General features: G+C 42.3%; 2 protein-coding genes across 7 annotated transcripts; both read left to right on the forward strand.

Annotated features, from left to right (window-relative positions):
* Positions 1–523: 523 nt before the first annotated feature.
* LOC119660117 (microprocessor complex subunit DGCR8) lies at positions 524–17752 on the forward strand. Of its 6 annotated transcripts, none has more exons than XM_038068507.1 (8): positions 524–577; positions 1055–1352; positions 1431–1571; positions 1632–1774; positions 9956–10371; positions 10628–11078; positions 16451–16720; positions 16783–17752. In XM_038068507.1, exons 2-8 carry the CDS (start codon positions 1121–1123, stop codon positions 17068–17070), a joined length of 1941 nt encoding a protein of 646 aa, XP_037924435.1. In that variant the 5' UTR covers positions 524–577; positions 1055–1120; the 3' UTR covers positions 17071–17752. The 6 variants fall into 6 exon arrangements, with proteins under 6 accessions (XP_037924435.1, XP_037924438.1, XP_037924436.1 ...); XM_038068510.1 differs by having other exon boundaries at positions 541–577; positions 1083–1352; XM_038068508.1 differs by having other exon boundaries at positions 545–672.
* Positions 17753–21210: 3458 nt separating this feature from the next.
* LOC119660431 (zinc metalloproteinase nas-4-like) lies at positions 21211–25928 on the forward strand. Its single transcript, XM_038068981.1, has 3 exons — positions 21211–21593; positions 25058–25497; positions 25571–25928. The coding sequence occupies exons 1-3, from the start codon at positions 21263–21265 to the stop codon at positions 25787–25789; spliced, it is 990 nt and encodes a 329-aa protein (XP_037924909.1). The 5' UTR covers positions 21211–21262; the 3' UTR covers positions 25790–25928.
* Positions 25929–25934: the final 6 nt, after the last annotated feature.

Genomic DNA, 25934 nt, shown 5'->3' on the forward strand with positions numbered 1-25934 from the left:
CCTAATTCTCCAGATACCTTTTCTCCCCTTTGATCTACTTACATACCTGTAGTACGGAGGCACTGGAGGTTTCGTAAATTTTCAGAAGTAACCTTTCCAGCTTACCTGCCGAGTTAGCTTGAATCAGGTGTCAACTCTAACTTAGGGCACGCTATAGGCTGATGCCCATCCTTATCAGGAATGTCGCAAAGAAAAGCATTTGATTCAAGAACCAACAAGGCATGTTACCTCAGCCGACCAGCTATAAGCTCCGCTGGGTCGCCGCGACCCTTTGATAAGTTCAGTCTTCCCAACTAGACCCCCTAACATGAACTTTCCTCAGTAACATACTATTCTGGAACTCTTTTCCCTATAAAAACATTGATCACGGATTCTGCTCCTTTTCCTCGAATTGAAGTGAAAAATTTAACCGAAATTTTGATTACAACTTCCGGAAGATAACCTTACAATACTCGCCATACGGGCGCGCTGGCGTCTACATGGAGGAAACGCCGAAATGAAGAGTTGTCAATTGCTCATTTGACAATCCTCAACTGTCACGGACGTCCATCGATTTTCGTGTGTCGGCTTACAGGTGGTGAGGATTCACAAAGTTTTATTGCAATTTCTCAAAATTTTCCAAGTCAAGTGTACTCGAAACCCTTAGTATATCCAAAGCGTAAAATATATAAAGTACACTTTTATATATTTTGTCAACTGGAAGCTCTTTTTCATTAGGATCCTTCTGTTGAAAAGTTTCCAGAAGAATTCATTGCAAAAGGCGCTTCGCTGTCCAGACATCAAAACTTTTTCTTTTTTTATTTTTGGACGCTTGCCTAAATGTTTTTTTGTATCCAAAATTGTAAGAGATGGAATTGTATTTGACTGGTCACAAGTAAACGATTTTTCCGTGCGAGAAAGAAAGAACTCAGCGCAGTGCTAAAGGTGTTCTATAGCAATCAATGCGACCGTCCAATTCTTATTATCCATAAAATTCTATTGAGTTGGACTTAATCGGCATTGGCTGCTTGTAGAACTTCCTATGTCGCCACACTATTAACACTTAGAAGAGTAGGTTTGGTTTATTCACACCCACAAACTAGAGAAAGTAATTGAGCGAAGATAATTGTGAGTTGGAAGCATGGAGGACGAAAACTCAGCCGCGAAAAGGCCTCGTCTGGAGGCTTCTCAAGATGGATCGCAGGAACGACCACCTGAAAGCAAATGCCCGTTCGCAGCTGAAAGGGGAGCTGCGAAGAAATCCAACAAGGTCGAGGAGCCGGGCAGCTTGATTGATGATGAATTGCGGCAGTTCCAAGTGCTGGACGAGGTGCAAGGAGACGAGGATGGAACCGGATCTGAATGCGATGAAGGTAAGCGTTTCGTGGAGCTTCTTATTGAGTTCAGTTAGATCGTGGGTCTCATTCAAACTTGAGGAACTATAATTGCAGAAGGTAGTGACGGTGGGGACTCTTCCGAATTCGATTTGGATGAAAACGAACTAGAAAACATGCTGGACGAGGCACTCCCGGAGGACTTGAAGAAGCGGAAGCAAGTACCATACGAGGAGAGGTTTAAGACGGTTGTGGAAGGTAGGCTGCAGAGACTTTGTTGTCAGATAGACGAAACTGCAGAATAGATTCTTTTTACAGAGAAGGGACGCAATCACTTCGACGTTTTGCCTGAAGGATGGCTTCAAGTTACGCACAACAGTGGCATTGCTTTGTACTTACATAAATCTTCGCGTGTTTGCACAGTTTCTCGGCCATATTTCCTTGGGCCGGGAAGTGTTCGGGTAAGTGAAATTCATTTTCTGTTTTGATGCTTTTTAGAGTTATTCCCAACTGTAGAGCTAAGAAATTTTGATTATTGGGAAAAAGGATCGGCTACTACGATAGGGTTCAGTCGATATAAGTTTATTTATAAAAAAACGAGTGTTTAGTGCGGTTTGATAAATACTAAACTAGAGGATCACTAGCAATCAGTAGCGTCGTCGTGAAAGCATAAACAGTGATTGCATAATACCATTGTTATCCTTAGCAACTAAAAAATTTAGGGACTAGCAGCGGAGGCTTTAGGTTTAACAATCTTCTAGATCATAACCACTTGCTTGTAAGGTGGATGTAGCGGTCTCTAGGAGGCGTGCAGGAGTCGAGATTCTGGCCACATTGGCCACGTTTATCGCTTTAGTTTTTGCACTGCTCCTCCCCGGACGTGTTAAAGCTAATGTCGAGTACAGGATGACTGGGGAACTCAGGTTCTCCCGGTATACCAGCTCCAAGAAACTTGTAGCAAATTTTTCAGCGTCCTGTGCTACCTTTCATACATCCCATTGGACTGTAAGTGGTACGCGGCTGTCCGGTGGCATTTCAAGTCCATCTCGGAGAAAAGGAGACTCAAACTGCATTCCCTGGTCGGTGATTGTCATTGAAGGTATACCGAAGCGTGAAATCCACTATTGGCAGAAGGCCTCGGATACAAGGTTGCGCAGAAATATCTTGCAGAGGTGTCGCTTCAGTCCACCACGTGAACCAATGATTGTAAGGCAATACCTGAAACCGTGCGAGTCTTACAAAGGGCGGACTATGTCGAGATAGATTGTGTGAAAGTGCTTCGTGGATCGAGGGAACACGCTTACCGCTTTTCTCGCATATTTCTTAGTCTTGCACTTCAAGCATGTGATGCAATGTATGGTTCATGAATTGCTGTTCTTGTTAATGGACGGCCAGAAATATTGTGCGGTGAAATTGGCAGGGATATATGACTTTGTTCCCTTGTTGTAAGAAATTCCCAAAATGTGCATTTTGACTTGGTCCTGAGGCTGGTGGAAAATCAAAGTTTGCGCACTTAACCGCTTTAGCACGTTACAAAGTGTCGGCAACTACGTTATCCTTTCCAGACTTGGTTTGAATATCGAAAGTGAACTGGCTGGGCTTCTGTTTCAAAGCAAAGGTGGGGCCGTGAACAGTGAAGGGCTTACCACTAACGATCAAGATTTTATTGCGATGTACGCAGCTAATAACTCGCGAGTAGTGCGGGGTTCAGCTACTTGGAAAGGAAGCACAACGGTTACAAGATTTGGTTCACTTTTCGATGAAGATGATTTGCGGATGGCTCGGTGGCTAGGGCGCTAGATTCGCGGTTCAAATCTCACTGGTGCCAGTGGTTGTGCCGCCGACTCGAGGGGTCGTAAATTGTGAGGCGACGCAGTGCTACATTACAGGTAGCCGTCGCCAGAGCTTTAGTAAGTTTAATTTTCAGTCAGTCTACAGTGGCGCCAGCATGGTCAGTACTTGCGAGGGTTCTGGCGAACTAATCCCCGATCGTCCTTTTCGGGAGGCTGCTGCAGCTGAGCCACTTGGTTTGATGTGTCACGAGCTACCTTGTTAATCACGAGGCGTTCTTTCAGCCTCTTGTAAGAGAAGTCCTCAGAGGCATGCTCACTTGCCTCCTCATATCCAGCTCGACAAGTGCCTGAGCTGGCGGAACTACCTTTTCGGGGTTCCTAGTCCAAAATGGTGGCACCCGTACTGCCATGGCAGATATTGAGGGACGTGCCCCCATTCTGTCCTTCTGCCCGTGGACATCCTAAGGCGAAGGGACGCAACCCTTATGGACAGTCAATATACGAGGGAAATGAGTTCTGAAAACAGCGGTATAAAAGGGCCCTGCACTGCCTCCTGCGCCGTTTTCGTTTTAATTATTTTTAGTAAAGGAATAATGATAAATAATTTATTCGAAAATCAAAATTCAACTAGTAAAAATAAGTTTTGAAAATAATTCACGCCAGAATCCAAACGGTGGAGGTTCCAATTGCTCTTTGGCCAGCCGGCATGGCCTACGAAAACGGCGGCGATGTCGTTGTTGCTGTTGGTTGTTGCTAGTACTCCAGTCTTTGGCACCGCGGCTAACATCTGCTGCTGCACATGGAGATAAACAACCAGACAAAAAATCTAACGTGCGATGATTCTGAGCAAGATGAACACCCCGCAAGAATCACATTTATCGTTGATTTTTACGCATTTTCCGTTCATCAATTTTCGCTTTGATTGTTGGAATCATGGAAATTTTGTACTTTCGAATGTAATTTTTACGATGATGGGTATAGTTCTAATGAGTCGAATTTTCACGGGAATTATGTACTTCTTAAGCTCTTTATCCCGTTGGGGTCAACCAACTCTTAGAGAAAGAAGCCAGTGAATTCCGTTTTCCGGCTCGTGGCTCTAAGGCAGTACTGGTGGTGGTGGGTAAGGTCCCAGTCGACGTTCTTTCGAATGAATTCAATGTGCTATATCATCATATAGAGGGGTAAACGGAAATCAGAGTTGTATGATCTCTGGCAATGCAGATGGGATGATTCAACGAAGGGTCTTTGGTCGCATAGGCCTATTCCCAAAGTTAGAGTATGTCTTTAGCGCAAACGCGAAGAATCTCACTACGATATTATCTAGTTCCTTATGGAACACGATGGCTGCTACATGCAGTTTCTACACCGCTTAGGGTTGGGTGATTCGCCAAATTGTTCTGTATGCAGTGGTACACCGTAGGATGCAGATCATGTGATGTTTCACTGCCCAAGGTTCGCGATGGAGAGGAGGAATCTGAATCAAGTGCTGAAAGTATTGTAAGCCTGGAGAGAATAGTAGAGGAGATGCTGAGTTCGGAGAGGAGCGGGTTTAAGGTTTTATCCGCAATTGTAAAAATACAAAACGAGTACCGAAAGGTAGATCCACTCCGCAAAATATCATCTAAATGGTGGTCGCGGGGGCTGCGACTGGAGAGGTCGGAGTGGGGTTTATTGGGTGCGAATCCCAGTTCCGACGCTCGCCCGCTGAGCTGGAGCGGACATGTCTTTCTAAGAATTTTATACCTCCGTGTATCCACCAATGAAAAATGCCAACAGTGCGACTGTCATGTTTGATTTATGGAGGCGCTTCTCGAGGACCTATAGAGAGTAATTGGAGTTGGATATTTCTTTTTTAAAAAGAGGGGAACCGTAGTTCCAGCACACAGGCCCTTAGTAGGCTTATTGTATTGTCCTTTTGAGACAATCACGAACATCCATGATTAGATGGGATTCGAAACCGGAGCACGAAGTCAAGATCGTGGAACTGATGCCTCAGCCATCTCTGCCATCGCACCGGATATCTTACTCATGACGAGAATCAATTAACGTGGCGAAAGAAACTTTATTAGTGAACACAGACGGAAATGCAGCAAGCTTCGGATCCATCCGGGTGCGATCCCAACGCGCTATGACTTGAGCCACGTGAAGTTTCATAGATGTGACATATATTGAAGTGTCCGAAAAGCCCTTCCACAATCCAGAGCATCACCAGCACAGAGGCATTCAAGTGCATATTAAAATTTCGGAATATCGCCTGGAAAAAGTATCGCTCCTCCTCTGGCGTAGTCATTATTTCTACCAGCTGCTATCCCTAGACATTGTGAAGATTGTCGTCTTCGTCCCCATCTGCATGTGGGATAAAAAGGTCTCAATCCTAACGACAACCTACAACAATGGCGTAGGGAATGGATCCCAATAACATAAATACAAGCAAGACTTGGAAATTTGAATAAATCTTTGACTGCTGCTCTAGGATTAGTTTCATCCGTTGAAATTATCGCATTATAGGCAATAAAAGCAGTACTATAGCGGTGTACATATCACACAATTTTTTTTGTTGGTTTAGCACTGTTTGGTTTATGTGCAATGGATTTCAACGGTTGCTGTAAGCATCTGTGTGGGGTATAGAGCATTAACCACACCTACCCACTCTAACTCGTTGTTAGTTCCTGACAATGTGACTTTAAGGCACGTTCTGCACCATGTTTGGTGCATTCGTCGTCAAAATCAAACCCTTCCAAGGTATGCACACTGTTCAACAGGCTCATTATTTGGAAGATTGATATGACCCTTTAGACCGGAAAATTTCGTTTTATTGATTTTTATTTTCAACCCGAGCTTGCCGTTTTCATTACTTTGCAGTTTCCTCTGTCTTTCTTCCTGACCAATATCGAGGTGTCTGGCAATGTGGTGTTATGTTATACTGAAGAATAGGAAACGGATGTTTCAAAAGCAATTAAAAATATAATTCTTTCCCTTAAATTTTACAAAGTTTAAGCACTTGCAATCTATCGTTCTGGTAGGAATTTCCTTTAAGGATGGCAAAATATATAAAAGAATATTAGAGCCTGGACAGAAGCCAAGGTTGTCGTGATGGGTTCCTCCATTTGAGGCGCATTGATGAGGCTGCATTAACATGACTTTAGTAAACAATCCCAGCGATAGATACCACAAACCAGAGAAGTGGTTGGCTGAAAACATGATAATGCTTTATGTAAATGAGGACGTAGGCATTGCTACAACACTAAAGGTAGCAATTCTCGCAAAAATCGACTGGAAGTTGGAAGAACCTTTGTCGGAAGGGTGTAAGGGAAATCTGGTGATACCGTAGAGATCCACATTGAGCACAACATGCTTCCCTGGTTTCCACCCTATATAGGAGTACGCTTATTTCAGCAAAGATAAAGGCTGGTCATATTAACATGAAATCTCTTCCTTTCTATTATCAACAATACTGACAAAGTTTCGGGACTACCTTATATTTTTCAATTAAAACACAAATACAAATTCTGTGGTATTGGATCATTAAAAAGGGCTAGGGCCTTCTACGATGCTACGCTACAAGATCGAGAGCCTATGTTCTGATATCAAGTTCGTTAGAAGCAAACATGCTAAGGCGATTCTGTGCTTAGGACCTACTGGCGATCAACATGAGACACGTCACAGTCAATAGTTATCCAAGTGAATATAAATAGATAAATATTTGCTTTACTGTTATCTATTTTTGTGTTATTGCCCATTGTCATTAGTGTGAAATCTAATTAACGAAATATTTAAAGATCTTCGCCGTAAAATTGGCATCCTGATCAGTCACAATTGACTTTGACAACGCGTCCTTGTTCGGGATATCCACGAAGTCCACAAACAGGGTGGTATTCCAGGTTCATGAATGCCTGCTCACACTCATTCCTTCAAATGAACTTCTCTTCCTTCCGCTCCAAATTAGCTTTCAGTTTCGCGAATTCCCGGTAATAATAAGCTAACTTTAAAAACGATTTTACTTATCTATTGGCTCACGATCTTGGGAAGTTGCTTAGCTTTTCGATTCTGTTCTATCCATTTATCAATATCTAGTGATAATCTTGTATCAAGTGAAGCCTGAAGAAATACCGGGGATTATCAAGTTAACATCAACGATATCATCTATTCTCGGTGGGGGATAAGACATGGGAATAATCCTAGCATTCATGTCTCGGAAACTACTTTCATCTCCTTTCAACGCTATTCGACACCGGGACCTGTTAGTATCGCTCAATTTCAGCAATCACGCTCGCCAACTCCTCACCATCTCCACACACTACTTTCCCAAACAACATCTACAACCCTATTTGCTCAAGATCACCAATTTCTTGCTCTATTTCGACACTATGGCCTTTGATTCTTTCCTGCCTCTCGCTTGGACAACCATGGCTCCTGGCAGCACTTTATTGCGGCTTCCTTTTGTCATTGTATGCTAAACTCGCTTCATCTCTCACCAGCTGGAGATTGCATTTATCCAGCGCCGTATTCAGCCTCAGAGAAAAACTGCAAGGTCTTTGGGATTGTCTTTGTTTGTCATTTGACCCGGCAATACTAATTTGTTTACCTCACTTAGCATTGATTCCTTAATCAAATTACAGTCAACTCCTGTGTCCACGAAGAGTAATAGATTCCTTCTCAAAGGCAGCGTTTACCCCCCGCCCCCTACTTTCAGTTTCAATTTCGGCAGATATTTAGGAAGGTTATTGGGCGGCAATGATCCCACGAAACACACAACTTACCTGTTCGTCACAAAATAAACCGCCCACGCCTACCCTCAATGCTTCTGCTGCGTACAACGCGCCACCGCTCATATTTCCCACTCTTACAAAAAGGATAAACAACCACATTGAGATGGGACCTATTTAGTTGGATCAGTCTTTGACTGGTACTGCGTCGGCAGAGTAAACTGTAGCCTGGAAGAATCCTGTGTCTCCGTCGGGTGCCCAATGCTTGAAAACGGCTGTTGATCACAAATGTTTCTATTCTGGCTTAGTGTCATTATATACTAGAAATAGAGCCGTGTTCGATCTATTATATGTCCTGTCTATGTCTTCCTCTCCTATCAAAACATGCAGTTCCCGACTCCACCGCACGTAATGTCAATTATTTCCTCCCAGTTAGTTGTGTCCTCGGGCTGTCATTCAGTACTCCATAATTCAAAGTAGCTTTACACATTTGAGGGAGTTACTTAGGACACCGCGTCACTCCAACCAGCATTGTTTCGGCTCACAACCGTTGTTAACATGGTCGGCACGTCTTTCAGGGCCGTATCGAAGGAGTTCTGTGTACAATGTTACGAGCGATATAAATAAAACATACTACCCTGTAGTACCGAACTTCAATGCAAACGTGATTTGATATGTGTCCGATATTATCCGCTCCCCATCGGAAAACCAGAGATTGTAGGTTTTAAAGGTAGCTTTGCTGGCGTGCTTCACGGACTCGTAGGATGCTTAGTTATGGCAGGTGTTCGATGGACTCATGCGCGGCGACAGAAAGCGTTCCCAACGGCTGCGCTACATATGCAATTTATCTAGCCTGCACGCGGACGAGTCAAGTGACTTAGCTTGCTGCCGCTAAGACAGCAACTGCTCAAGCCACTAAACATCGAGCAGTTGGTCGTAGTTTAGGTTAACCTGCATGAGCTGGAATTAACGGTAATGATAGCATCCTTTGTTCCTGCACGCTTTGCTAACCACCTTCTGGAGCTCTCTCTTCAACATAACCGCATCCGAACTCGCTGCGATGCGCAGGGTCGCCACGTAGTTCAATATTCCATCGAAATTGTCTGTTACGGGGCACTACAAGAATGAAACGAATCAACAAAGTAGGTGCTTCATATTTCGCATACGGCACGGTCATAGTCAATCAGCTATCCCGGTCGGTTTCCGCTGGTACCATTCCAGGTTTGGAGCTAGTGCTTAGCGTTGCAGACAGGCATGCTACTGTCGCAGCAATCACGCCGACAGAAAACTGCAGGCATCGGCACCGCCTGTGCTTGAGGCGTTCGACGTTTTCCGCAAGTGTATAACGGATCGCGCCTCGAGACTGTGTTTCCTCATCGACACTGGTTCTGTTGTCCCAAGGCGCTGAGGTAACCTTGTGGCGAGGTAACTGGCCAGGGGCGACTCTTTCTTCAAGCTGCAAATATGACGCCGATGGCGAAGTTTGGCACTCTGTCGTGCTAAACAATGTGTGCCTTGAGCAAGCTAAATTGCATCGGTACAACCGGGCAGAACTTGGCAACGCCAGACGGCTCCTTCATCCAATCAAACTGCCACTGTTAAAAGGTTTCCAACACTGCCTTACAATCATCGACCGCTACATTCGATGACCACAAGCAATTCCATTGTCGGACATGAAATTCCAAACGACTGTTCGGAACACCGACGACTATCACTTTGGATCAAAGTCGAGTTCACAGAGCTTGTGCGTTTCGTCGGCGCCACCCACATTTACACTATATCCTACCATCCTAAGGAGCACAGTATAGGGTAGTGCATGCATCGAATGCTGAGTGGAAGAATCGATTTCAACAGAAATCACAATACAAAACAAGTACAATATTCAGTTTTCAATTACATTCGATGTTTTATAGTTGGGATTTATAGCTTCAAATACCACCATAATGTCCTCGAAACCGGCTGTCCCAAAATGCTACGTTTTAATAAAAAGTTGTTAATTGTTAATGAATTCCTTTTCACTGAGTCCTCTGTTGATCATAATACACGTGCTCAATGGAACCAGTTGCTGATGCCACACATTTGATTGCACATTAATTAGAAATGAATAACAAATTAAATATCAAACTTAATGGACTCTTTACAGAAACACGAACTTCCAATTAGCGCAATTCCATGTCTTAACTATCGACGGGCTCTTGAGAAAGAAGAGGAAGAACGACAAAAACTTCAAAATGGATTGACCGAAGTATCGACAGCAAACCCTTCGTCAACGGAAAATTCTCAAGAAGCTATCACAGCTGGTCCAGGATCAGATTCCCGCGACAAACCTAACATAGATGAGAATTCTAGTCAAAACGATAGCCAAGGCAATGGAACGAGACCGGTTGGTCCTCTTACAAATGAGAATAGTACACCGCCTAATCCACTGCGCGCACTGCACAATGCAAAAATCGAAACCGTCACAGAGAATCTGAAAGCTCAAAGTCTGACAGCAGCACAAGTTAATGAATATTGTAGGAAATTGTTCCATTTCAAAACGATTCGTGTGATGCGGTTCAAGTAAGTTTCTTTGAGTTTTATGCAGCATGAGTGAAGGTTAGGTTGGGAGGAAGTTTGTTGAGGTGTAGAAGAATATGTTTAATATGAAATTGACTGAGAGTACGTTTAAGAAGTCTAAATCGCCCTTGAACTTTTTTCGGGGTTTCGATTACTTCGTATTTTATAAAACTGGAATTTATTATTTCTTCACTCTTAGCATACATGACTAAATGGACTTCCTTTCTTTATAATATAAATAAACATTTTTCCATCTTAGATCCTGGTCGGCACGGCGGAAATTTACAGTAAATCGAAAGAAAATAAAAAATCTACAACGTCCAACACTTCCCGACGGAACAAAGTTCATAACGTTTCCTGTTCCTGCCAATGATGCCAATGGTAATCCCAATAATCATCGCGGGCGAAAAGAATGGATTATGAATCCCAATGGCAAGAGTTACGTTTGTATATTGCATGAATATGCACAGCATGCTATCAAGAAGCAACCCACCTATGAATTTAAGGAATTGGAAAACCCGGCGACACCATATTCGGCATCAGTTACGATAAACGGTTTGCAATATGGCACTGGCTATGGAACTAGCAAGAAACAGGCGAAATCAGAAGCAGCCCGTGAAGCTCTAGAAGTTTTAATACCCGAAATGCGAGATAAGATTACTTCCGTTAAGTCAGGAAATTCGAGTACCAATAACTATAAACATTTGTCGGTAAGTTTTTGAAACATGTACTTTTGGTTTAGATAAACAGATCTAAACTAAGGTTTCGAATTAGACACATCCACGTTGAACAATTATGCAATTTTTCTAAGCAAAGCTATGGTTCCTTCCCACCCCCCCAGTCTCCCACTTCTAAAGGATGAGTTAGAAACTCATTAACCGGATCCTTAAGTCCAGACTTGATCCTACTACTATCCAACAGCGACCGGCGAATTCGCCAGCACACTGAAGCAAGTATGCAACGGACTGCTTCCAGCTCGCCTCCTCAACAACGTAACCTGATTTCTCTGTCCAATGATATCCTCGATAGTCTCAATTGTAAAGATTTTCCGGCAGATTCTATTTAGAGATGGATACTCTCCGCAGACCTCATTCAAAAATGTTAACCCTGTATACCGACTACATCTGCAATCGTCTATCCACCATCGAGTTGAACTCTGGCACCATCAAGGAATTCAGACAAAACAGCCCAACAAACCCCAATCCCAATTCAAAACACCTTGACTGAACAAGCGAACATCCTAGTACATCCCTTACTTTAAGCCGACCGCTGTATCCTGCACATCCGCGACCTACATTTCGGAACCAATTTCAGCGAATTTTCTGACGATCTCATCATCTGCTGCACCCAATCAACACAAAACCTTTCCGCCCATCCACTCAATCACTCGAATTATTGGGAGAATTTTCCACCCATCCATTTTGTCACAAGCATTTCCATCCTGAATTATCAAGTAAGAGTCCTGGTGTAACTCTCATATTGCAAAAAGATAAAACGCTCTTAACCCCGATAGCAATAGAACTATCTGGATCCTCCGCCAGGATCTTCGAGTCGACCCTTAAGTCCATTATCGACGAAGACTGTGACTCAAATTGCTTACTTCCCGACTTCCAGTTCGTAAACCGACATAAAGACTTGGTTGAGCACGCGCTTCGTGCCTTTAAGACGGACATTCTTCTCAGTACTAACCGGAAAACTTCAACGACAGCCTGCTTCCTAGACTTAAGACAGCCTTTTAAGCTAATACACACCTGTATGGATTCCCAATGGACACCCTCTCCGTTTTCTCTGTTTACTGCTGACTTTCCTAAACTGAGTCCTAATCCTAATATCATCAAAATCTTACAATATGTGGATGATCTGATGCTCCTCAGGTAAAAAAAAAACATTTATCCCGGGGAAACTCGTCTGAATTCCTTTTTGGACTAGCTTTGCCGGTATTTTCCGGATGGCTAAAGTAGTCAGAGCGCTGGGCTGTCTTAGCGGAAGTTCGCGGTTCAAACCTCACTGGTGCCAGAGGGATTTGTTATAGTGACTGGATGTCGGACACAAATCGACTCAGCTGTGAATGAGTACCTGAGTCAAATCGCCCGAGATTATTAATCTCGGGCGAGCGCAATGCTGACCACATTGCCCCCTACAGTGTAATTTTACGGTCTGGAACGAAGTGCTCTAATACACTTCAAGGCCCTGATCCAATATGGATTGTTGCGCCAACGATTATTATTACTTTCCGATACTTTACTCACTGAAAATGATCCTTAATCCCTAAAAATGGGAAACAATTGTGTTTCGCGGCAGCATGAGGATGACGCGGGAAATCTGGAGGGATATTTTCGTCCTTTCCCTAAAAATCAATGATACGCCCATTTGCACATTTTCTCCCTAGACTTTATTGATTGAACCCATACCAGGTCTAGGTGTCGCCACGACACTTCACTCAAGTTCATTTTTGGTTCTTGGTGAGTTGGTGGACTTGGAAGAAGAGTCGATTGCGCCCGTCGTAGATATTCCGGCAAAGGCTCTTACGCTCGACTCAAGGAGCAGCTCAGCTGAATGAAGCGGAGTTCTTGAAGCATTTGCAGCTTCAGCGACTACCGGAGAATACGCAGGCCATACTAGCGTGTGCCGACGGTGGCTCCCTGGAGGTGTTGGCCGCGACGCCGATCCACGCCCCATGGTCGCGGAGGTTTCTCATGACGAATCTGGTCACGCTGACACCGGGCATGAAAGCTATGTGTTTGACGGGCGGACTAAAACAATCCAACATCCACCTTACAAAATGGATGGCCGGATTGCCGCGGGCCATGCTCCGCATTGAACTTCGGCGTGTGTTGGCACCATCGCATATTTGCAGACAGAGCCACTAAATGTACCAGCCTATTGCACGTTTATCGCAATACAACAAAAAAAACTAAGCTTACTGGGGGACGCGCCAGATCTACGCGAAGCCCAGCCAAACGTCGTTCGATATTAAATGATCCCTTTTGCAGTGGACAAGCCTAATGGCGATCTTGTGAAAATTACAGACACCTGAATGTTCTAGACGATTCCGGACCGGTACCCAATTCCACTCATCTAAGACTGCGCATTACTTAGCAAACTGTTGTGTTTTCTCGACCTTGGATATTGTCAAGGCGTATCACCAAATTCCTGTGGCTCACGAAGCTATTCCAAAGCAAGTAATTTGTACACCTTTCGGACTTCGAGTTCAAACAGGAAACTTTTGGCTTGTGTTGTGAAACCACCGAGAACAGTTGGTAGACACAATTCTTTTGTCATTCTCTTTTGCTCACCTTCCTCTAACTGTTGCGAGATATTTAAAAAGGGACGCAGGCCATATATTCCGACCGATTTCTGTATGGAAGTATTTCGCTGGGTGCACGACTTTGCGCACCTCGGTATCCGGACAACGAACAGGTAAGTCGGTAACGAGTATTTCCGTTCATGAACAATGACGTTAATTTGCCAAAGAATGCATCGCATGCCAGAAGTGTAAGGGAATCAGGCATGTTAAGAAAAAAAGGAAGTGTATGACCTAAATCAACAAAGCACCTCCACACAATATATTTTGACATGGTAGGCCCTTGCGAGAGACGCACGATCATTGATTAGTTTACGCGGTGACCGGAAGGACGTTTCCACACAGTCATGTGCTTTGGCCCTGTGTAGAGAGTGGATTCTTCGCTTCAGTGAATGCAGCTCGCATCTGCTCTCTTCTCGGAGCTTCAAAAACTCCTCAGTTTCAATATTTATCGGACAACGGCATACCATCCACAACACACACAACACACCTAAGTACCTCGAAGTCTGCACCCACGTCGTGGTGAGGACTGGTCTTCTTAGACAGACTGAAACCTTTCTTCCAGAGAAATGGCATCATATACAGTCGTTCGCGGGTGTCCTGTCGTCGAGTGCTCAAAGTCGACTTTTAGATAATCACGACTCTTCAGTTCTTCTCCGCACATAGTTTCAATACTGCAATTATTTCGAAATTTGGGATGGCTTTATAATGTAGTGAACTTGAACGACGAACGCAGGGAAAGATCTACATATACGGAAAAGGCAGAACGATGGGAATTTTTTGAAAAGAAAACAAATTCGTCTCAATCATATACAAGTCGGAATACCGGAAGCTTAACGCTTCGGGTGTGAAGGTTTATTCTTTCATGCATTTTCTACCCAGACGGTTATAAAGTACAATTTTTGTTGAGGATGCTGGGAGTCCTGAGTCCGCACCCACTTGGTGACGGACCGGACCACTTGGGAAGCTATTTACTTCCTCTTTTGTAGTCCACGGACTCCTCTTTTTTGAGTTAAACCCAAGTTTTCAAAAAAGAACGAAACAGCTGACTGACGGTTTCGTTCAGGGCAGAGGCAACTTATCAGACGCTGCCTCTGCCCTAAACGAAAACGTCAGTCAGTTTTTTCATTCTTTTTATAAAGTACAAGCTTTCCGCTGCTTAAAATGGTAAAAGACTTCAGCTTCAGCGGTTCACCACCAGTCCCTCCTTAATGCTTTCTTGCCTGGGTTTAAAACTAATGAATAGCGGGAAATTCTGTGATCTTACCCTTCATTACTCAGTTCACTTGGGACATTCAACATGTGTCCGAAAAAGATAATTTAGGCACCGACGCTTTGTCACAGATCTCAGAGATCAACATTCCAGTCGCAGCTGATTTTTAGGCCATCGCTGCCGCCCAGAAGGGTGACGTAATTATTTAGGTCTGCAATTTTTTTTCGGGTTACCTTTCTCCATGTGCAGCGAGATCGTCGAAAAGGTACCAAGGCCATATATTCCGGTCGCTTACCGTGAATGAGCCGGCTAGTCTCCAGCAAATATTTCTGCCCGTCCATGAACAAGCATGTGAACTCTTGGATTAGAGAATGCATGAGGCTGTTCCCCCTGCAAGGCTGCTAGGCATGTAGGAAGTACATAGATATATTCCCTGAAATTGTAGGCCTTTTATGAAACTCACACGACGCTAAATATTGCCTCACGAACATTGAACGGTTTACGTGGAGGTCTGAGACAAGACTTCTGAAATCTATAAGAGCGCAAGCATATGCTGAGGCTCTCTGCTATTAGTGGATTCCGCGCTTTGGTGTTGAAGCTGGAATGATCATAGACAAGGAAATGCAGTTCAAATTTGCTCTCTTGGTTTTAAACGTCATCTGATAACTGTATATCACCTTGCGATAAGAGAGGCGGTTTAGGAGAGATTAGATTATTGCACCTGCTACGGGAGCTCGTTGCCAAACTCCGCCAAATCGTCATGCACAACCAGTGGTCAATGTCTCTAGGGACCTCGAACTCTGCAGCCACGTGCTGTCCTGGTGAGGTCTGAAGCCACCCGGAGGTTGCCGCCAGTCAATCTCTGCGGTCGAGTAACTACGCCACGGTTTTTCTGGCCGAAACCTTTGTTTCAATTGGGGGCGGAGTGCTGTGGCGGAGCGAGATTCCCCGCAAATTCTAGCACCCCTTCCTAAAATACAGTGCGCCATGGGCCTAGAAAATTAAGCTGTTCTCTCACCACATTATCGGCTTCAGCTTCTGGTCCGTTAGTTCCCCGTCCCAAATAGAACAGCTCCGCCTGAGAGAATCAACGATCCTCTGCCAGTGTTCTAATATTTCCAAGAACGAAGATCAGTCCAAATACATTTCCAACAAAATCCTATGTGACTCCTGCCAAGCTCCCAGCATCGACGTTCCTTTTGCACGTCACGCCGTTAATTTGCGAACCAGATGTTAAACACATGCCAACACCCTTGTCAACCAAGTGGAACAGATTTGGAATGTTGAAGAGAAGCTTCATCGTACTCATTTTATTTCTACAATCCCAAAATAGACTCTTCGACTCGAAGGCAGAGAAGTATTCGACACTGATAATTGTTCCCAATTACAATTTTCAAAACTTACCCATCCTTAGCATCAATCCCTAGTTTCTCCAACCCTTTCCTGCATGTATTCCTGCATTCCTGTCATCAATCTTATCCCTTCTCCAACAGTATTTCTTCAAATATCACCTTGTGATAATTGATAAGGTAGCCACTAAATTATAATAAGTAAATAAACATTAGGATTATTTTCAGGTTTTCGACGAAATTAGAATCGAAGATCCTCGAGTTACTGAATTCTGTGAAAAAACAACTGAACCTACGCCACATGCAATCCTTTTGACCTGTCTTCAAAGAAATTTTGGCTTAGGTGATGTAAAAATCAACTATCAAGTTAACCCTCTAAAGCACAAGAAAAATGAATTCACGATGACCGTGGGTAAACACACCGCCACTGTTGTCTGCAAGAATAAACGCGATGGGAAGCAGCTTGCATCTCAAGCTATTCTTCAGGTAGGTTCATTGTTTTCACTGCTGACCGTGTGTATCAACCTGAATACATTTTTCACCAACAGATCCTCCATCCTCATATAAAATCCTGGGGCTCATTACTTCGTCTCTATGGCAATCATTCCGTGAAAACTACCAAAGAGAAAAAGCAAGAGGAGCAGGAAATAACTGTGCTCCAAAGTAAGGCGGCCATAAATCAACCCAACTATGCAATCCTGGACAAATTGAAATTGGAAATGACTAAATTGGGTGATTCGCGAGCTGCTATAAAGTCGATTGGAACGTTTATACCGCCCAGTGATGTGGAACTGCCAACCGCGTCATCTTCAAATCTGAACAATGTCGAGCTATAAGTATTTTATTGTTTTACCTCATACATGTATTTTGGTAGGAGTATAGTGTCAGCGCGAGTATGCGAACGCTTTATTAAAACGGTCGCGAATTGTGTACGGAGGAGATGTAAAATGGTGCTAAGACGATGTTCATTAGGGAAATTGGATCGAGTGGAATGAGTATTGTTTAACGAGACTAAGCTGAAAGTTTTCGTTTGTTTAATTTCATTGTTCAGTTAAAATATATCCAACTAGTTTTTGAAGACTCAAAACAACAAGTATATGTCCTCTGAGGCTCAAAGAAATCAATGTCGCATGCATTAGTTCTTAGAATCCTTAGAAAAATTGAAGGTTTTTCCGAAGTAGCTTAGGCACTTTATAGACAAAGTCGCTAAATTTATTTTTAAGATAGAACTAAGGAAGGTGAAATTTCTCTAGACTGACATCTAATATCATGTTTTCTGCCTATTGATATTCAGATAAGAATTGAAATTTAAGGTTTTATGCTTCAGTGGTTTCTTAATAGGCAATTTTTATCAGAAATATGACTTTCGTCTTATATTGCTGAAACTGAATTGAAATGATTCAAGAGAAAAGTCATTAGAATAGAAATGTATGTAAATAAGAAGAAATTCACATATATTTTTCTCTCTCACACTTAATAGTTGTAGGTCTGTAATAAAATCGTGCATTTTTAAAGCTTTACAAGTGACTTTCATTTATTTTATTTTGTAAAATTGGGGTCTGGTGTCGGGATGGCTCAAGTGGTTAGAGCGCTGTGCTGTCGTAGCGAAAGGTCGCGGTTAAAATCTCACTGGTGACAGAGGGATTTGTTATCGTGACTGGATGTCGGAATCAGTCGACTCAGCCGTGAATGAGTACCTGAGTCAAATCAGGGTAATATTTCGGGCGAGCGCAATGCTGACCACATTGCCTCCTAGAGGGTTACTGTAATCCTCACTGTTATGGTCTTGAATGAATTGCTCTAACATACTTCAAGGCCCTGATCCAATATGGATTGTTGCGCCAACGATTATTATTATTAATAAAATTTGGGAATGTGTTGCTTTCTCCCCCAATTAAAATGCCTGGACAAGAAGGTGTCGTACTCATAGTCTTATAGCGTGGATTGAATGTTGAGCAATCTTGCGATAGCAGATCCGGGTATACATATTTTCTGTTGAAACTACATCTGGCCATTGTGTGGATTTGTGGAGGAGATATACATGCTCCAGGCCAATGGAAATCATTAAAAGACTAGCCCCAGGGTTCATGATCCCTGAGAGGGTGGGATTTCTATTCATTAAAATCACCTGTCGCCAAGCTTCGACTGAGATTTCCTCATCTAGCAGTTTTAGGTTTTCTTTTGATTGGGAGAAGACCTTGTAGTCAACCGCACCATTTTGGAGAGCTTCGCTGAGGAACTGCCTGCCCCTCAAATCATTTGGCTTTACTCTTTTGAGTCGTCTCATTATATTAGAGATATCAGCTAATTTTCACACTTCGTTACTTTCGTGTTATCGTAATCGGTGGCTATGCTTAATTGCTTGGTCAATGATGGCTTCACTAACCAACTGTACTTTCAGGTCCCTATGCAGATCTTCATTACGAATGAACCACGAAGTGCCTACTATGTTTCTAACCACTTTATTTTGGAACGCTTGCGTGATCTTCAGGTTTGATTCTTTGGCACTGCATCAGAGCTGTTAGCCGTGCGTCCATATGGGTCTTAGAATCGACTTATAGCTTGTTGTCGACGATCAGCTGGGAATTCCTCCTCAACAACCAGTACAGCTCGTCCTTCTTTCTTAAGATGTGTCTTTTCGAGCTGAGCTTAACATCGAGTATCATACCTAAATATTTGACGTCACTCGCTTGTAGCACATCTCGTCCGTTTATGATGGTTTTTGCTGGATTCTCGTTTCTGTGTGTGAAGTTAATGTACGTTGACTTGCTTTCGTTTAATTTTATTTTCCTTTTCTTGGTCCATTCTATAATGTTGTCAATAGCTTTTTGTAGCTGTATTTTTGCTTCTTCCGTAGTTTTAGCCGTGAAAAGGATAGCAGTGTCGTCTGCAAATGTCCCTATTCTCACAGCAAGGTTTATCATTGGTACATTGGTGTTGTGCCCAAGACGCTACTCTGTGGCACACCAACTGCAATTTTTTTCAGTTCAGATTAGGTTATTTCGCATTTCACTCCAAGTAGACGAGATACATATGATTTTAAGATATCGAAAAATTCTTCTGAGAGGTCGCTATGTAATTTATATAACAGACTTTGATGCCACACCTTATCAAACGCCTGGGCGACATCCAGAAAAATGACTGAGCACACCCGCTTTTCTTCCATTGCATTTTCTCTCGTTGAGGTGGCATTAAATTTCGATCCACAATGATTTCCTTGAGGCTTTTAGGCTGTACTAGGGAGTAGCAATATTAGTCGATACGATTCGACTCTACTTGGCTTCTTCCCTGATTTGGGGACAATTATAAATTGGGCCACTTTCCATTGTCGGAGGACGCATTTTGTCTGAAAGCTACATTAATTATTTGTAATAATTTGATTAGGCCCTTCAGTATTCTCCATGTAATAATTTCATAGTCAGGAGCTTTATTAGGTGGCACATTTGTTCTAATTTCTGTCCTCAGCTCATTTAGTCGTACGGCGTATTGGGTAATGATCCACTTTTCTGACTATGGTAAAGCGATAGAAGCTTGAATATCTAGAGTCTGGAAGGTACTTTCTAGATGCTGTCAGATTTGAGATATATCTACAGAAGAACTCGTTTTTATATTTTTTAAATAAGGGTTTTAGCTTGTTAGAATGTTTAGAGTTTTTTTCGTTTCCGTTGTGCGGTCTTTTTGCCATAGTTTGCAAGCTCTACGTTTCTCTGTAATTAATTCGTTGATAACAGCAGGACAGTGAGTGTATTTTTATTTCTGTCCATGAGCAGGAGTACTTTTTCAGGCCGCCTCTCCTATCTTCATCGTTAGCAAATCGATCTCCTTCTCGAGTTGATAAGCAGTGTTCATTTTGTTGATTTTGTTAATTGATTGTGTTGAATTTGATAGTGACAAGAACCGATATCTTAACCGGAGTGGGAAGGAACTCGAAGGTGAGCAATTTTCGCCTTTTCACTGCCATTTAGTGGTGATCACCTTGATCGATTCAAGCTGACTGAAGGATGTGCCTGAAGAATGAGTATGAATAATTTTTTGCAACAGTACTACTAAAACCTTACTACGGCTTGGATTTTGCAAGCCGGCTTTCAATTCCAAATTCCCTATTTCCCCAATTAAATAGGATGACCCAGACGCTCGACACCGAAGATAGGAGGCGGAGACTTTGAAAGATCAATAACTAACGTCGGAATTAGCGCCTTAGAAGGTGAAAATCCTCAGAACAGGACGGGCTAGTTTTATATCATTTAGAGGCGGTCATAAAGTTTCGATTGGTTCGATTATACCAGGAGGAACTGGTGATTGAGTGCAACAGGGGAGACAGGAGCTTAGGGTAAGGACACATTTAAAGTGTACTGTTGGGTGAGGGAATAATGCAGGTGCGAAATATCTAAGTATATTTGCTAAAGGACAAACGCAACAGGACGAGTTATGTATGTGAGTGTTTCACGAACAAGAACAAAAAGAGGGGGACATATAGAAAATTGGAGTAAATTGGCAAAGATGGTGAAGAAGCGCAGTATATGCGTTATGGCCTATTTAAGGGTGCATAGCATACCTCCGTTTCGTAAGTCGTTTTTTGACTCATGTAGCTGACTTCGCTTTTCTGCACTAGGGAGTTCTCAAATTTGTTAAAATTTCGCATGAAAGTAAACCAATACCGTTTGAAAGATACGATTACAACCATCACACATTTGATATCTAATTCTCTTACCTCTAAAGAGTATTTTTCCACGAAAATACGTGATTAACGTAGGTGCGGAATAAAATTCAAGGGAATTGATATAAAACCTTTATCGCTTGCCATTGACTTCATTTTGAGTTTTAGCTTACAGTAACTGTACAAATTATTCGCAATTTTATGACCATACAATCTTAATTTGTTCTTTAAACGAGGACAGCCCAGCAGGGAATCTCACGATAAAACTCGCGAAGTTAGTTTATTTATAAGAGTTGAATTCCCGTTGCACCCAGAAGGGAGTAAGTTCTTTTGCATTACTGTTAGATTTTTCTAGTTAAAATTTCTTAACAATGTCTAGTTCTTTGGGAACATGTTTAACGCTAGTGTACTTTGTGTTAATTTACTGTGGGACTCAAGCTTATTCATTGATAATTCAGAATAGAAATAAAATAGATTTATCTCATTTGGGTGCAAGGATGTACGGAAAACCCAGGGCAGATGTTGGAAGAGAGGTTGACAGATATTACCAGAATTTTCAATTTGATAAAAATCCCGAGGAGTTGGGTCAGTATGCAGACGGTGATATTCTGATTCCAAGACCAACCCCCAAGAATGGTGTTGTTGGGGAGAGTTATCGATGGCCGAATGGAGTAATACCTTTTGAAATACGTGGAACATTTAGTAAGTTTGCAAATTATAGGTGTTGTTTGTGAATATTGTGAAAGTGGTTTGGATATTATGTGGGTGTGCTCATTAAGATATATCTCACCCATAATTAAGGGAATAACATCTCAATAGAAAGTTCCTAAATATAATTGTTTCTCAAGTAGATGTAATTCCAATCAGGTTTGCCTGTTGACTACATGGTTAACATTTTCGTGGTGGTTTCGTTTCGCCACCAGAAGCCATTTTTGAATCAAACATCGTAGCGTCGGACCCTTGGTAAGTCAGGTCAAGGTTGGGAGAAGTATGAATTCTTAGAGGCACATTTTTGATGTCGACAACCATTTCGATGTCAGCCCTTAAAGGGAAAGTGGAAGCATTGGCAGAACTTAATTCGAGGTGGAAGAGCCTGAGGCCGTAGTTTCTGGGTCGTCAACTGGAGTTTTTGAAATCTGTTGATGTAAGTGGCGATGGTCGAATGGGATATTCAAAATAATGGCATTAGGATCATTGATGGCGAGAATTCTTTTTGTGAACGAGAAAGAAGGTCTCAGATTTACGTTGATGTTGCTGTTAATTACAAAACGCTCAATGGGTGGATGTACTTCATATTGAGGGATCAATGAGCTGAAATAGAAGATGCCATGAGGAACTGAATACCATATTCAGTTCCTCATGGTACCAGCCAGCATTATCAGTAAATGTGTCTTCCATTCAAAATTGCCTCATAAGATTAGGGATCATGGTTTGCAAGTAAGGCTACGACAATAGAGGAAAATTATGAATAGAAAGTCGAAGGTGGTTTCTATTGGGGCAATGGTGACTTCTAGAGATTTATGGGAGTGACCGGAAGGCTAGAGTTGTATGGTGGGAAATTTGTCAGAGTATAGTTTTGCAGTGCGTCCCACAAGTTATGAGTGAGTTTCGTCGGGACAATAGTTGCATGACTTTTAAATTTGGAAATGTGTGTCTGCGTCGATAGTCTCATCCGATTTCACGCAGGAGCACTATTTGTGTGTATATTATTCAGGAAACCGATGAAGATCTGGGATGGCAATACCCGTCAAATCTTCTCGAATGACGTAATTTCGTTTGGTTAGGATTAGTGCCCGGACTGGGAGCTATATACGATTAAAAGCCAATCAATATGATTTTAAATATTGCCTGGAAAATGCATTTTATACGGATGGTCTGTCGTTTTTTCTTCAGATATTTCTGAGGCCTTTTGAGCGATACAAGCCTTCAGAGCTATTTTACTCTGCTTTGCGAAATCCGGGTTGGACCATGGCGTTTTCGTTTTCTTTGCGAGAAGGTAGTTTTCTTCGAAAGTTTTTCTCATGTCGGTAGTGTTAATCTGGATTGCTTTCTCGATTAGAGCAATGGACTTCATGTGTCTCCCAAGGATCACGATTGAAATGTTCAACATATATTTTAAGATCGTCCAGACGGTTTTTTGTAGATGGTCAAATGGAGTAGTTGTTGTTGGTTCTGCGAGCATTACAAAATCTATGTGCCTGGGGTCTGAAGATTTGACATGCCAGTTTTATGTCTAATACCTGGCATGGAGCCTTACGACGGAAGATCCGTCTATTAGTTATATACTTAGGGACGAAGAACAGTCCCGCAATATGGAAAAGTCTACTAATATGGCAGTTTAAGAAGATTAAGCTTCTCCAAATATTACTGTTGGAAGCGAAGCCTACCTAAGTACCGTGTCAAGCACAAAGTGACTCTGTTTAAGAACGCAACAGTTTGCGTTTGGATGTCAACCACAATCCCCACAACCTCAACCCTAAAATCCAGATCCTATGGGTACTGGGTACAGTATTCTTTATTAACCACTTTATGGTAGAGTCGCGGCTTTTACTTAGGGAGAGGTTACCGCCCACGCATGTCCTGTAATATACCGATTAAGGTACTTAACATTAGCATACTAGAAATCGTGCTCTAACCATTCAGCCAATAATAAATATACTTCTCTCCTGGCTGGTTTGACGAAAGGTGGATCATTCTCCCAGCTGATGATTTGACGTCAAATGCCAGTTGACTCAGCTGAGAATGAGTACCTGAGTCAAATCAGGGTAATAATGTCGGGCGATCACAATGCTGATCACATTGCCTGCTACAGGGTACTGTCATCTTGTAGGGTACCGTTACGGTCCTCAATGAAGTGCTCTAACACACTTCAAGGCCCTGATCCAATATAGATTGTTGCGCCAACGATTATTATTATTATTATAGGATAGTTCAAATGGATGTTCCATATGGAAACTTACTTACTGATTTACTTCTCTGAAGTTTATTAAATCGGCCGTGTAAGAACTGGTTTTCATAGAATCTCGTTATTTGGAGGCTGTGGACTTCCTATTGCGTAGTTTTATGCCAAAGTATTCTGAAGTAGCATTTATGAACTGGCTCTGATAGTTGGCATGCAATAAATCAGTGTGTCAGAAATTGAAACTCTTCCTGTTTTTACTAGTATTCCATGGGGCTTTGGGTGAGGTACATATATGAATGCCTTTCAGAAATTAGTGCGACGACTGATTACGGCAGTCGGTCTCCGAAAAAGTTTAGCCATAACATTTTACTGGGTTATGAATTGAAGCAAAGCAAAGATTATTTTTTTCTTAAGTTGTTCGCACCAATCATTATAAATAAATAAATAAAGCCTTCCATTAAGTTGGGTTGTACCAGCCAAAGTTAACTGCTTGCCTGAAGGAGGTTTGTAGATCTGGGGTTGTCATTCATCCCTTCGTGGAGGATTATTAGGACTCTTTTTCCATTGATTAGCTGGGAATTCTCTCGCTTCATCATGACAAGCAACGACGAAATTTTGTGCGTTTTTTTGGATTTAGTGGAAAGGAAATGTAAGTCTCTTTTGCCGCCACAAGGCTGTGTCAATCTCATAATTCTCATAATTCAATTAACCACTCAGCACTTGAAGCAGTAATCAATTAGCAGGGTAGGATTTGACATGAGTGCATAGTTGTTTAGCTTACACTGTCACAGTATTTTTCTTCACCAAACCGGTTAGGGTTGAAAATGAGGGTTTAGTTGTTACCAGCCGAGTCTTCTTTGGTACCGATTGGATTGTCAGAATAGCGCTACTGTTTCAGTTTACCTTTCGCTGGTGCTATTTTAGAGGATCACTTTTCGTTAGCTTTTTGCCTGGAGGTGGTATGCCCAACGTTGATTTCCTATGGTTGGTAGTTTTTTTTCAGAGGTCCTCGCTCCCCAGTGGATGATGCATTAACTGAGATAGATGGCAGTGATTACAGTGTCATGTCCGCTATGCTGGTAATTGGGTCTCTGGGTTCAAAGCTGTGGGTTTGATGACGAGCTTAGAGTTGTCATCTTGCTGGATCATGATCAGTCGTAGCCTTAATCTTCAGCTTTTAGTATGTCTTCCTTTCTAGCATGTGTGTGGAGGACTTGATTTCCCACTTGTTATCTTCCATTCTAAATTCAGTTTTAAATTCCAGGTTCACAAGAAATGCAAACAATTAAAACCGCAATTGCTGCATACCACAAAAATACTTGCATAAAGTTCGTTCCTCGTAAAGATATCGACAAGGATTACGTTTCCATTCAAGCAAGTCCTAGTGGATGTTGGTCGAGTGTCGGGCGAACAGGAGGTCAACAGATTGTTAATTTGCAAAGTCCTGGTTGCCTTGTGAAAGTCGGTACAGCTATTCATGAGCTAATGCACGCCGTAGGATTCTTGCATGAACAAAATCGTCCTGAACGCGATGAATTCGTTGCTATTCAATATGAAAATGTACAAAAAGGAGCCGAAGTGAATTTTGCAAAGGCGAAAGGTGGTACGTCAAATGGATTTGGTGTCAGTTATGATTATGGAAGTATCATGCATTATTCAATGAATGCATTTTCGAGTAATGGACAGGCGACTATTGTGCCATTGGTAAGTGGGCTGTTGTTCAAACCACGTGCTTTTTATCTCTTTATCTCTAGATTCGATATCTTTTTTGTTCAAGAAATCAACGAGGGCGAAAATTGGTCAGCGTGAGGACTTTTCGAGTGGAGATAAACAGAAAATCTGGAATATGTACAATTGTAAATCATCGACTTCGTCGTCAGGATTCAAGCCAGATTTCGCAAGTGCAATTGAAACGGTTCCCAATATTATCAGCGGATTAATTGGACTGTTTTTTCCCGACGAAAGTGACGCCGAAGAAATACGAAATACGAAATAAATAGTTTGCTCCTTTTCCCCTGCCTATAAGCTTTTTCGAAAATTATATTAATTCAAAAAGTCTATTTCTCCCTATCTAAATCTAAAGGATATTTAGATGGATTAATTTAAATATTTATAAGGTCAAGGATTTTTCGAAAAAAAAA

Source organism: Hermetia illucens, chromosome 6 (genome assembly GCF_905115235.1).
Source record: "Hermetia illucens chromosome 6, iHerIll2.2.curated.20191125, whole genome shotgun sequence".
Classification (NCBI taxonomy): domain Eukaryota; kingdom Metazoa; phylum Arthropoda; class Insecta; order Diptera; family Stratiomyidae; genus Hermetia; species Hermetia illucens.

Excerpts from the sequence above, each read along its gene's own strand:
- LOC119660117 (XM_038068507.1), top strand. The coding sequence starts at position 1,121 with ATGGAGGACGAAAACTCAGCCGCGAAAAGGCCTCGTCTGGAGGCTTCT. Across the intron at positions 10,372-10,627 it reads ATTCGTGTGATGCGGTTCAA|ATCCTGGTCGGCACGGCGGA; the intron begins GTAAGTTTCTTT and ends TTTCCATCTTAG. Across the intron at positions 16,721-16,782 it reads CATCTCAAGCTATTCTTCAG|ATCCTCCATCCTCATATAAA; the intron begins GTAGGTTCATTG and ends TTTCACCAACAG.
- LOC119660431 (XM_038068981.1), top strand. The coding sequence starts at position 21,263 with ATGTCTAGTTCTTTGGGAACATGTTTAACGCTAGTGTACTTTGTGTTA. Across the intron at positions 21,594-25,057 it reads TGAAATACGTGGAACATTTA|GTTCACAAGAAATGCAAACA; the intron begins GTAAGTTTGCAA and ends TTTAAATTCCAG. Across the intron at positions 25,498-25,570 it reads AGGCGACTATTGTGCCATTG|AAATCAACGAGGGCGAAAAT; the intron begins GTAAGTGGGCTG and ends TTTTTGTTCAAG.